This window comes from Salmo trutta, chromosome 6, assembly GCF_901001165.1.
Source record: "Salmo trutta chromosome 6, fSalTru1.1, whole genome shotgun sequence".
Lineage (NCBI taxonomy): Eukaryota > Metazoa > Chordata > Actinopteri > Salmoniformes > Salmonidae > Salmo > Salmo trutta.
The window spans coordinates 9,516,379-9,529,011 of NC_042962.1; the positions used below are offsets into that span (position 1 = coordinate 9,516,379).

At 45.6% G+C, this 12,633-nt stretch overlaps 1 protein-coding gene across 1 annotated transcript in view; it reads left to right on the top strand.

Annotated features, from left to right (window-relative positions):
• Nucleotides 1–7,433, top strand: part of LOC115195380 (flocculation protein FLO11-like) — a 12,875-nt gene extending 5,442 nt beyond the window's left edge. Inside the window, exon 3 of the mRNA XM_029755183.1 lies at nucleotides 1,884–7,433. Within this exon, the coding sequence (XP_029611043.1) occupies nucleotides 1,983–6,365 (4,383 nt within the window). The 5' untranslated portion in view covers nucleotides 1,884–1,982 and the 3' untranslated portion in view covers nucleotides 6,366–7,433. The remainder of the gene's footprint in view (nucleotides 1–1,883) is intronic.
• Nucleotides 7,434–12,633: the final 5,200 nt, after the last annotated feature.

Consider the following 12,633-nt stretch of genomic DNA (forward strand, 5'->3'; position numbering starts at 1 on the left):
TCTACCTCTCAGCCCAGTTAGCCTCCACCTCTCAGCCCAGATAGCCTCTACCTCTCAGCCCAGATACCCTCTACCTCTCAGCCCAGATAGCCTCTACCTCTCAGCCCAGATAGCCTCTACCACTCAGCCCAGATAGCATTTACCTCTCAGCCCAAATAGCATTTACCCCTCAGCCCAGATAGCCTCTACCTCTCAGCCCAGATAGCCTCTACCCCTCAGCCCAGATAGCCTCTACCTCTCAGCCCAGATAGCCTCCACCTCTCAGCCCAGATAGCCTCTACCTCTCAGCCCAGATAGCCTCTACCACTCAGCCCAGATAGCCTCTACCTCTCAGCCCAGATAGCCTCTACCTCTCAGCCCAGATAGCCTCTACCTCTCAGCCCAGATAGCCTCTACCTCTCAGCCCAGATAGCCTCCACCTCTCAGCCCAGATAGCCTCTACCTCTCAGCCCAGATAGCCTCTACCTCTCAGCCCAGATAGCCTCTATCTCTCAGCCCAAATAGCATTTACCTCTCAGCCCAGATAGCCTCTATCTCTCAGCCCAAATAGCATTTACCTCTCAGCCCAGATAGCCTCTATCTCTCAGCCCAAATAGCATTTACCTCTCAGCCCAGATAGCCTCTATCTCTCAGCCCAAATAGCATTTACCTCTCAGCCCAGATAGCCTCTATCTCTCAGCCCAGATAGCCTCTACCCCTCAGCCCAGATAGCCTCTACCTCTCAGCCCAGTTAGCCTCTACCCCTCAGCCCAGATAGCCTCTACCTCTCAGCCCAGATAGCCTCTACCCCTCAGCCCAGATAGCCTCTACCCCTCAGCCCAGATAGCCTCTACTTCTCAGCCCAGATAGCATCTACCGCTCAGCCCAGATAGCATCTACTGCTCAGCCCAGATAGCCTCTACCCCTCAGCCCAGATAGCCTCTACCTCTCAGCCCAGATAGCCTCTACCCCTCAGCCCAGATAGCATTTACCTCTCAGCCCAGATAGCCTCTACCTCTCAGCCCAGATAGCCTCTACCACTCAGCCCAGATAGCATCTACCGCTCAGCCCAGATAGCCTCTACCTCTCAGCCCAGTTAGCCTCTACCTCTCAGCCCAGATAGCCTCTACCCCTCAGCCCAGATAGCATTTACCTCTCAGCCCAGATAGCTTCTACCTCTCAGCCCAGATAGCATCTAACTCTCAGCCCAGATAGCATCTACCTCTCAGCCCAGATAGCCTCTACCCCTCAGCCCAGATAGCCTCTACCCCTCAGCCCAGATAGCCTCTACCTCTCAGCCCAGATAGCCTCTACTTCTCAGCCCAGATAGCCTCTACCCCTCAGCCCAGATAGCATCTAACCCTCAGCCCAGTTAGCCTCTACCTCTCAGCCCAGATAGCCTCTACCTCTCAGCCCAGATAGCCTCTACCTCTCAGCCCAGATAGCCTCTACCTCTCAGCCCAGATAGCCTCTACCTCTCAGCCCAGATAGCCTCTACCTCTCAGCCCAGATAGCCTCTACCGCTCAGCCCAGATAGCCTCTACCCCTCAGCCCAGATAGCATCTAACTCTCAGCCCAGTTAGCCTCTACCTCTCAGCCCAGATAGCCTCTACCTCTCAGCCCAGATAGCATCTAACTCTCAACCCACATAGCCTCAGTAAGCATGGAGTGACGAGCCAGTGTTAACACATGAACACCATTACATGCTGCAGTTTAAACTAGGACAATGGACATTTCTGAAGTTGCATATCTTTTGGACTAAAAGCAAAATAGGTAAACTGAAAAATCAGTTCAATGGTAGATTGAGATAGTGCACCCTTTGATGTAAGTTTAAAGCTTAACAGATATGTCCCGAATTGTTGATATCAGCATAATCTGATTTGAACATTGAACTTTCTCGACAGGTGGAGAGAGATTATGTCATAGAACCAGCCAATCACCCTTCAGAGGAAGAGAAAGTGACGCCACTTCCTGTTAAAGAGGAAGAGGACTCCAAGGCAGACATGTTGTCCTCCACGCTGGCGTCAGCTCTCGCCCCGCACTGGAGTGTCCGAATACGCAGGAACAAGCGGGGTGTCGCCTGCACCGACGATGGTGTGGTTGGCACGGCAACCAGCGAGCCCGGACAGGAACCCCAAGGGAGTGGACTGGATGTGGGCGAGGGGGGAACGTTTTTGAAGCTGCACAACTCTCTCGGGACTGACTCTGTAGTACAACAGCAACAACAACCATTTTTGGAGACCAAGAACCAACGTGTTGGGGAGAGGGGGTTGACCCTCGGATCTCAAGCCCATGAGAGGGCTTCAACTCTGGGTAGCAGCGGAAGCACAGTGGGGGGCTGGTTTGAGGGGAGCACCCCCAGCCACAAACTAGACCACCCAACAAAGGCCCCAGTTTCTAATTCTGTCTCTCTGGGTGTGAGTTGGGGGAGGCTGGACAACAGAGGGGTAGAGGGTGGAGTTGTCTTCCCTGTTACTCCCACCTCTCCATTCTCTCCAAACCTGAATGTACACAGGGGAGTGTCACAGGCTGGTCGTCAAGGAGACCAGCCGTCACTGCTGAGTTCCAAACTAACAACCAGTAGCCACCTTCTCTACCTGAGGAGGCTCAACACTATAGCTAGCTCCACCCGCTCAGAGACCAACGCTCCCTCTATCTCCTCTCCAACCAATCACAGGGATGGAGAGACTTCAAGTCCACATCTCTCTCCAACTGTAAACAATGACAGAGCATCAAAGACAATTAGGGCGCACCTTTCCTTAACCTCATCCAATGACAGAGACAGAGAGAGGTCTAAGTCCCTCCCCTACTCAGATTCCCCCACTTACAGGACAACAGAGAGGTCAAGGCCCCTCCCCTTACCAACTTCCAATCACAGAGAAGCAGACACACACAGGACACACCTATTTTCAACCTCGCCCAATTACCAAAACACAGAGGGCACACCCCGCACCAACCTTCCCCAGACTTCCAGTGTGTATCCCAACAAAACCTTCCCCAGTAAGCAGACTCTGTTGTTTAGTGGTGTAGAGAGAAGTCCCCGCTTAGAGAGATCAGGTGGAACCACCTTTCATCTGTCTTCCTCTCCACCATCCCAATATGGCCACCTGGATTCTCTAAGGAGTCAGCCTCTTCCCAGAGGATCCACACTGAGGTCTACTAGCCGGAGACAATACACCAGTCTAGAGGACAGTGTGTCTAATCCCAGTTCCCCCCTCCTCAGTCCCACTACCACCACCACTATCAACCACAACAACAACAACCACACATCCAGCCTCTCCAGCACTTCTAGCAACAATAACACAGGACCCTGTAGCACCAATGATATCACTAGTGTTAATCCCCAAAGCAGCATCAATAACACCAATAACACAGTGCAAAACACCCACACCGCCCCATCACAACTGCAGTCCCCTAAAACCGCCTACACCCCTACCACAATCCCCCAACCACTAACACTTAACACCAGCTACGTCCCCAGTAACCCTACCCCCTACACCCAACCGTTGTCCCCAACCAGCTACACCACCATACCCCTGAGTATGACCACCACCCAGGACCCCTTTACTCCTCCCCTCTCCCCACTCAGCGCACCACCTATTGGGGAGAGGACGTTCACAGGCAGCCTGGCCCGCTCCCCTAAGAAACACCAGTACCCGGTGGAAGAGAGGGTAACAGCACATAGAGCACGGCAGGAGTCTCTGGAGCGACAACGCTCTGAGGAAACCAGTAGGAGGCTGTCAAGGTCTCATTCACGTCAGAGCCCAGCTGACCTGACCAGCTCTACGGCCCCAACCAGACCCCTCCGTAGTGTAGGGTGTCCCGCCATCTTCACCTCCCTGAGATTGGGGAGCCCCACCTGGGCTATGTCACTTCTGTCTCCCCAAACCCCCAGGACCACCAAACTACAAGCCTGGAGGGGAGACTCAATGCATCATTTATCCATAATGCCTGATACAACGGTGAAGGAGGGAGCGCGAGCTCTCTCAGAGCGTGTTAGCGACCACACTTCACGGTTCACATTCGACCACACGGGAACAGACTCGACCGCACTAGGACCACAGAGGAAGGCGTCTGCCCCTCTCTCCCTTCCTGATTTTGGGAGCTTTTACAAGCCTTGGTTTAGCTCCCTGCCCTACACCACCCTCAAGTATTCACGCACAACCCTGGGTGAGTTCACACACACAACCTCACCACAAACCCCTCTCTCACCCTCTACCTCACCACAAACCCCTCTCTCACTCTCTACCTCACCCCAAACCCCTCTTTCACCCTCTACCTCACCCCAAACACCTCTCTCACCCTCTACCTCACCCCAAACACCTCTTTCACCCTCTACCTCACCCCAATGCTACCCCTTCTACAGCCATCGCAGGACTGGGTCACGGGACAGTTCAAAGGTTGTTGCCTTGGAAACAGATAGTGTCATCAACAACTCCAAACAGACCAGTGAAGACGATGTTGAGACACTTGTATATCGGATTTCTGAGATCGATTCCTCCACCATATTGGACAGTATTAGACTTGCACAGCCCTGTTTTCCTCAACACACTCCAGACACACGAGTCATCACAGATATCAAGTCAAATGAACTCTCCCGTCTCACCTCTGACCTATCACAATTGTCACAACACAGCCAGGTGATAGGAAGTCCCAGCTGTCAATCACACCAAAACTCCAATGAAAGTGGAGCATTAGACACTGAGAAGGTTGTGTGTAAAATGGAAAGTTTCCTTAAGAGTGCAGAGAAGGGACAGAAGGGAAGGAACAAAATGGACCTGGTGCTGAGTCGACTCCAGCAGACTTTCAGAGTCAACCGTCTGGATGACGAGAAGAGGGAGAGGACACCCCAGCCTCCCTCTGTCAGCAGAGCAGGTGACATTAGTGATGGCACTGACTGTAGCGAATCTAGCGATCAAGCAGAGGAGGACAAAAAGGACAGATGGAGGGAGAATGATGGCTTTCTCAAACCTTCAACCTCTTTCTGGGCTGGCAGTGAGCGCACATCAGATATGACTAAGGAAAATGTTAGACGTGAACACTCACAGGGTTTAAAAGACAACAAAGAGGCTAGAAACAGAGACCAGCCTCATGTTATGGACCTTCCTCAATTTGATGCTTACAACGATAAAAGCTTCACTCTACCCAGAAACCAACCTTCTCGTCGAGAGATCAGCCCAACCAGGCGACAGTTTGAAGCTTACAAAGAGGAGAGGATCAGTAGAGCCAGAAAGCAACCTCCTCAGAGAGACTTCAGCCCCATTAGGCATCAACCCTGGGACCCCAGCCACTCTGCAAGCCTCCCTGCCTACATATCCTCCTCAGGCAGCCCCAGGAACACTTTCTCCGTCTTCCACTTCAGCCATGAGGACTCCAAGAACGACAATGTCTTCCATTTCAACCACGAGGACTCCAAGAACAACAACGTGTTACTCAGCCCCAGGCTTCCTCAGACGAAGAAGACTACCTTTCTCTGTGAGCCAGGGGAAGGAGGGTTTGGTTCCAGGGTGGGCCAGCGTGGCAGTGAGGGATGTATGGCCTCCTTCTCCTCCTGTGCTGATCTCAAATATGGGCTAGAGGCCGGACGTTCCTTCTCTGTGAGCTCTGTGCTCTCCAGCCGACCTTCTGGTCCTGGACGCATCTCCACTGGCCCCAGGATCAGCAGTGTCAGTTACCTCACTGACCCCGCTCTGACCTTTGGAGAAGAAGTCATGACTTGGGATGACCAAAGGGTCAAAGGTGATTGGATAAAACCAATGTGGGACACACACACAACCACTGGTGACAGCCAAGCTGTAAAAACCACTGGTGACAGCCAAGCTGTAAAAACCACAGGTGACAGCCAAGCTGTAAAAACCACAGGTGACAGCCAAGCTGTAAATAACTGGTCCGTCATTAGTGACCAGAACTCCAAAAATGAGCGTAAAACAATCACAGCTAACTTTACAGATCCACGCAAGTCTAGATCCAAATCCTTACCCAGAAATGTATCCTGGGGTTCAGAGGTCACTTGCCCATCTCCGACCACCACCTCCACCACCACCGGCCGCATGTGGAATCCCGGCAGCCTGGAGACCTCTCACTTCCTGTGGGATACAGAGCGTCCTGCAACCACCCCTCCGTACCCTCTCTGGTCCCCAGCCTCCAGACGCATATCTCGCCCCACCAGCTCCTCCTCCTCTGCCTCCCCCTCCCCCACAGACTGCAGGGTGTCACAGGACAGTCTGTCCCCCAGGGGGCGCTTACCCTCCAGGGGCTACGTCTCCAGCCTGGCTGCCTTCGAGGAGTCCGACTCAGACTCAGCCTTTGACATGGACTCTGACACAACCACAGACGATGAATACTGCCTGGCAGGTGACAGTGGCGAGAAGGAAACAGAACTGTGAGAGGAGACAATGTATAGTCTAAAGTCTGTCTCCTTTTGGTTTCCTCATATAGAAAGGAAACCCATTAAACTACCATCTGATTCAGAGGGATTGGGTTAAATGCGGAAGACACATTTTGGTTTGAATGCATTCAGTTGTGCAACTGACTAGGTATCCCTCTTTCCTTCCTTTTCCCTATTTATGATCAGTAAAAACAGACTTCATTTGGTGTCCATGGCTGACAGTAAATAAGACTGCACTGTCAGAGTGAACACGATATCATATCACAGGTTAAATGTCATGGTGCTCATGTCATCCTGGTACTCAAAGAGCAGCTTATCACATGACCTCACCACATTCAAGACCATGGCTCTTTGTTTGTTTTGTCATGATGTCACAGGCTGCTTAGATATTGGCCTCTCACTTGACTTTCTCATGTGCTGATATTTGTTAAATAATCAGTGGGAAGTGTACACCGAGTGTACAAAATATTAAGAACACCTTCCTAATATTGAGTCCCCCCCCCCCACTTTTTCCTCACCTGGAAAGAACTGGTGGAAGGAGCAGGTGGAAAGTGCAGGTGATCATAATGTTTTGTACACTCAGTGTACATGCTGGTTTGACTGTACTACTTTATCAGCTACACAAATGAGTTAACAATGGTCTCTGTAAAGCTATTCTATCCTGTTCTGATCAGGGCCTGTATTCACAAAGCATCTCTGAGTAGGAGTGCTGATCTAGGATCAGGTCCCCCTGGTACATATGATCGTATTCGTTGTGATCTGAAAGCCAAAACTGATCCTAGATCAACACTCCTACAACAGACTCCTTGTGAATACAGGCCCTGTTGTGGTTGAGCCCTGCACCTGGTGAGAGGTATATCTACCATAATCAGTGTGCGTGGCGTCTACATTGAATTGCTGCTTATCAACAGGCTTTAAGATAACATCCTATACGATTTACAGGGTAAATATCTTTGAGCGTTTTTGTTTTAACGGGAATGATTGTTTGCGTTTCTTTTTTGGTTATCCTTGAAGGCTTTTCGTGAAATGCATATGTATGCGTTATAAACAGATCATTGTTATTCAACTTTTGTGAATTACTTTTTATATATGGTTAGCGGCGATAGAAATTAATAACTATACCTACATGTACATATTACCTCAATTACCTCGACACCGATGCCCCAGCACAATGACTCTGTACCAGTACCCCCCTGTATATAGTCTCCGCATTGACTCTGTACCAGTACCCCCCTGTATATAGTCTCCACATTGACTCTGTACCAGTACCCCCCTGTATATAGTCTCCGCATTGACTCTGTACCAGTACCCCCTGTATATAGTCTCCACATTGACTCTGTACCAGTACCCCCCCTGTATATAGTCTCCACATTGACTCTGTACCAGTACCCCCCTGTATATAGCCTCCACATTGACTCTGTACCAGTACCCCCTGTATATAGTCTCCACATTGACTCTGTACCAGTACCCCCCTGTATATAGTCTCCACATTGACTCTGTACCAGTACCCCCCTGTATATAGCCTCCACATTGACTCTGTACCAGTACTCCCTGTATATAGTCTCCACATTGACTCTGTACCAGTACCCCCTGTATATAGTCTCCACATTGACTCTGTACCAGTACTCCCTGTATATAGCCTCCACATTGACTCTGTACCAGTACCCCCTGTATATAGTCTCCACATTGACTCTGTACCAGTACCCCCTGTATATAGTCTCCACATTGACTCTGTACCAGTACTCCCTGTATATAACCTCCACATTGACTCTGTACCAGTACCCCCTGTATATAGTCTCCACATTGACTCTGTACCAGTACTCCCTGTATATAGCCTCCACATTGACTCTGTACCAGTACCCCCTGTATATAGCCTCCACATTGACTCTGTACCAGTACCCCCTGTATATAGCCTCCACATTGACTCTGTACCGGTACCCCCCTGTATATAGCCTCCACATTGACTCTGTACCAGTACCCCCCTGTATATAGTCTTCACATTGACTCTGTACCAGTACTCCCCTGTATATAGTCTCCACATTGACTCTGTACCAGTACTCCCCTGTATATAACCTCCACATTGACTCTGTACCAGTACCCCCTGTATATAGTCTTCACATTGACTCTGTACCAGTACTCCCCTGTATATAGCCCCGCTATTGTTATTTACTGCTGCTCTTTAAATATTTGTTTTTCTTATCTCTTACTTTTTTTAGGTATTCTCTTAAAACTGCATTGTTTGGATAAGGGCTTGGTAGCATTTCACTGTAAGGTCTACACCTGTTGTATTCAGCGCATGTGACAAATAACATTTGATTTGATTTGATTTGGATGTATTTGATACCATTCCACTGATTCTGCTCCAGTTATTACCACAAGGCCGTTCTCCACTATTAAGGTGCCACCAACCTGTGGCACAGTTCAATTATTTTGAACATTCCCAGAATATTGCCAAGAACTGAAATAAAAGAGAACCATACATTCTCTGAAAGTTCTGAGAAGTTCGCTTAAGTCACCATTTTTGAGAATTTAACCAGAATATAGTAAAACTGACATTAAATAGAACCACATGGGAACTTGTGTTTCTGTTTCTTAATGTTATTGGAACCATTTGAGAACATGACTTTAAATAAAACCATGAGAAAACCAGTAGGAAACATTATGCTGAACTACTGACATTCCCACAGAAGAAAGTTGTTTCTTAACTAAGTAAAAATACTTCAAAGTACTTAAGTCGTTTTTGGGGGTATTTGTACTTTACTTCACTATTTACATTTTCAATTACTTTTACTTTTACTTCACTACTGTCACGACTTCCGCTGAAGTCGGCTCCTCTCCTTGTTCGGGCGGCGTTCGGCGATCGACGTCACCGGCATTCTAGCCATCGCCGCTCCATTTTTCATATATCCATTTGTCTTGTCTTGTTTCCATACACACCTGGTTTTCATTTCCCCAATGAAGCTACTTGTATTTGACCCTCTGTTTCCCATCATGTTTTGTGTGTAATTGTTTCATGTTGCTGTGGTGTCTTTTTACGTGCTTTACTTTGTTATGTTCCGTGTTTTTGAGCGCATTTGATTTGTTGTGCTCTCGTTTTGGAACTTTAATAAAGTGCGCCTGTTTACATCACACTACTCTCCTGCACCTGACTTCGCCTCTTTTACACACGCTGACAACTACATTCCTAGAGAAAATAATAAATCACTTTTTAATCACTTACATTTCCCCAGACTCACAAAAGTGCTCGTTACATTTTGAATGCTCAGGCAGGACAGCAATATAACACGTTGCCATTGCTACTGCCTCTGATCTGGTGGACTCACTGAACACAAATACTGTGCTTGTAAATTAAGTCTGAGTGTTGGAGTGTTACCCTGGCTTGCTTAATATGAGGAATTTGATGTATAGAATTTACTTGTACTTTTTACTTTTACTCAGGTATGACAATGTACTACTTTTCCACCACTGTACTTAAGTACATTTGAAGCCAGATACTTTTAGACTTTTACTCAAGTTGTATTTTACTAGGTGACTTTAACTTTCACTTGAGTCATTTTCTTTACACAGTCATTTACTCAGTCATTACTCAGTCTTTACTCAGTCATTTACTCAGTCTTTACTCAGTCTTTAATCAGTCTTTACTAAGTCTTTACTCAGTCTTTACTCAGTCATTTACTCAGTCATTTACTGTCTTTACTCAGTCATTTACTCAGTCATTTACTCAGTCTTTACTCAGTCATTACTCAGTCTTTACTCAGTCATTTACTCAGTCATTTACTGTCTTTACTCAGTCATTTACCTCAGTCATTTACTTAGTCTTTACTCAGTCATTACTCAGTCTTTACTCAGTCATTTACTCAGTCATTTACTGTCTTTACTCAGTCATTTACTCAGTCATTTACTGTCTTTACTCAGTCATTTAATCAGTCATTTACTGTCTTTACTCAGTCATTACTCAGTCTTTACTCAGTCATTACTCAGTCTTTACTCAGTCATTTACTCAGTCTTTACTCAGTCATTTACTCAGTCATTTACTGTCTTTACTCAGTCATTTACTCAGTCATTTACTTAGTCTTTACTCAGTCATTACTCAGTCTTTACTCAGTCATTTACTCAGTCATTTACTGTCTTTACTCAGTCATTTACTCAGTCATTTACTGTCTTTACTCAGTCATTTAATCAGTCATTACTCAGTCTTTACTCAGTCATTACTCAGTCTTTACTCAGTCATTTACTCAGTCTTTACTCAGTCATTTACTCAGTCATTTACTGTCTTTACTCAGTCATTTACTCAGTCATTTACTCAGCCTTTACTCAGTCATTTACTCAGTCTTTACTCAGAAAATGTACTGTCTTTACTCAGTCATTTACTCAGTCATTTACTCAGTCATTTACTCAGTCATTTACTCAGTCTTTACTCAGTCTTTACTCAGTCATTTACTCAGTCATTTACTCAGTCATTTACTGTCTTTACTCAGTCATTTACTCAGTCATTTACTTAGTCTTTACTCAGTCATTACTCAGTCTTTACTCAGTCATTTACTCAGTCATTTACTGTCTTTACTCAGTCATTTACTCAGTCATTTACTGTCTTTACTCAGTCATTACTCAGTCTTTACTCCATCATTTACTCAGTCATTTACTCAGTCTTTACTCAGTCTTTACTCAGTCTTTACTCAGTCATTTACTCAGTCATTTACTCAGTCTTTACTCAGTCTTTACTCAGTCATTTACTCAGTCATTACTCAGTCTTTACTCAGTCATTACTCAGTAATTTACTCAGTTATTTAGTCAGTTTTTACTCAGTCTTTACTCAGTCTTTACTCCATCATTTACTCAGTCTTTACTCAGTCATTTACTCAGTCTTTACTCAGTCTTTACTTAGTATTTACTCAGTCATTTACTCGGTCTTTACTCAGTCTTTACTCAGTCATTACTTAGTATTTACTCAGTCATTTAATCAGTCATTTAATCAGTCATTTTCTCAGTCTTTACTCAGTCATTTTCTCAGTCTTTACTCAGTTATTTACTCAGTATTTACTCAGTCTTTACTCAGTCTTTACTCAGTCATTTACTCAGTCTTTACTCAGTCATTTACTCAGTCTTTACTCAGTCTTCAATCAGTCATTTACTCAGTCATTTACTCAGTCATTTACTCAGTCTTTACTCAGTCTTTACACAGTCATTTACTCAGTCTTTACTCAGTCTTTACTCTGTCTTTACTCAGTCATTTACTCAGTAATTATCTTTACTTTTTGATTACTGTTTCCATCACTGATGGTTTGTTAAGGTATTATGTGGATTAACAATAAAACATTTTTAATTGAGTATCTGCCCAATTTATGATATGTATATCCAACTATTTTGTCCAACAAGATATTTATATTAAGCTGTTATATCCAACAAGATATGTTTAATAAACTGTTACTGTACTTCCAACAATATATTTATATCAAACTATTATGTCCAACAAGATATTTATATCCAACTATTATGTCCAACAAGATATTTATATCAAACTATTATGTCCAACAATATATTTATATCAAACTATTATGTCCAACAAGATATTTATATCAAACTATTATGTCCAACAAGATATTTATATCAAACTATTATGTCCAACAAGAATGTGTGCTGTGACAGTAGTAGTATGCTATGACTTTCCCCTTGCTCCTGCCAAGAGCAGGTGTGCCAAACCACATTCCACCTATGATAATGGATCTAGACTAACAGTATCAAACACAAAGCCTCTCCACATACTTTCTGCTTTAAATAGTGTATTTAATGAGTGTAGGTGCGTCTATTTAACTGTATTGTACTAAAGAGGGTGTTTTTCTCTGTATTCCAGTTACATCAATGCAGTGTTATGCTGTGATGCAGCTGTTTGTCTGTGTGGTTAGGTTAGACAAATGGTAGAATGCAGCTGGTCACAGTTCCCTTTGGCCATTTTCTATGATGTCACTTGGGAAAGGACACACATGGCTGCACAGCCACAGAAATGTGTACAAGCTGTAATGGTTTTGTCATGCATTAGTCATCTTGACTGCAGAACAGACGAGTCAAGACAAACCCCCAAGGTCCATATTGAAAAGGGCTTTGTTTTCATTTGTGTTCAGTGTGTCTGTTCAAAGCCTGTCTGTTTGTCTCTCTTTCTATACTGTTTTGCACAGTAATCATTAATAAGTCATGCAATGTTATGAAAAGTATAGCTCTCAGGCGTTGTTACATAAATATTCAGTGGGCGTAGGTGCTATCAACAGTAC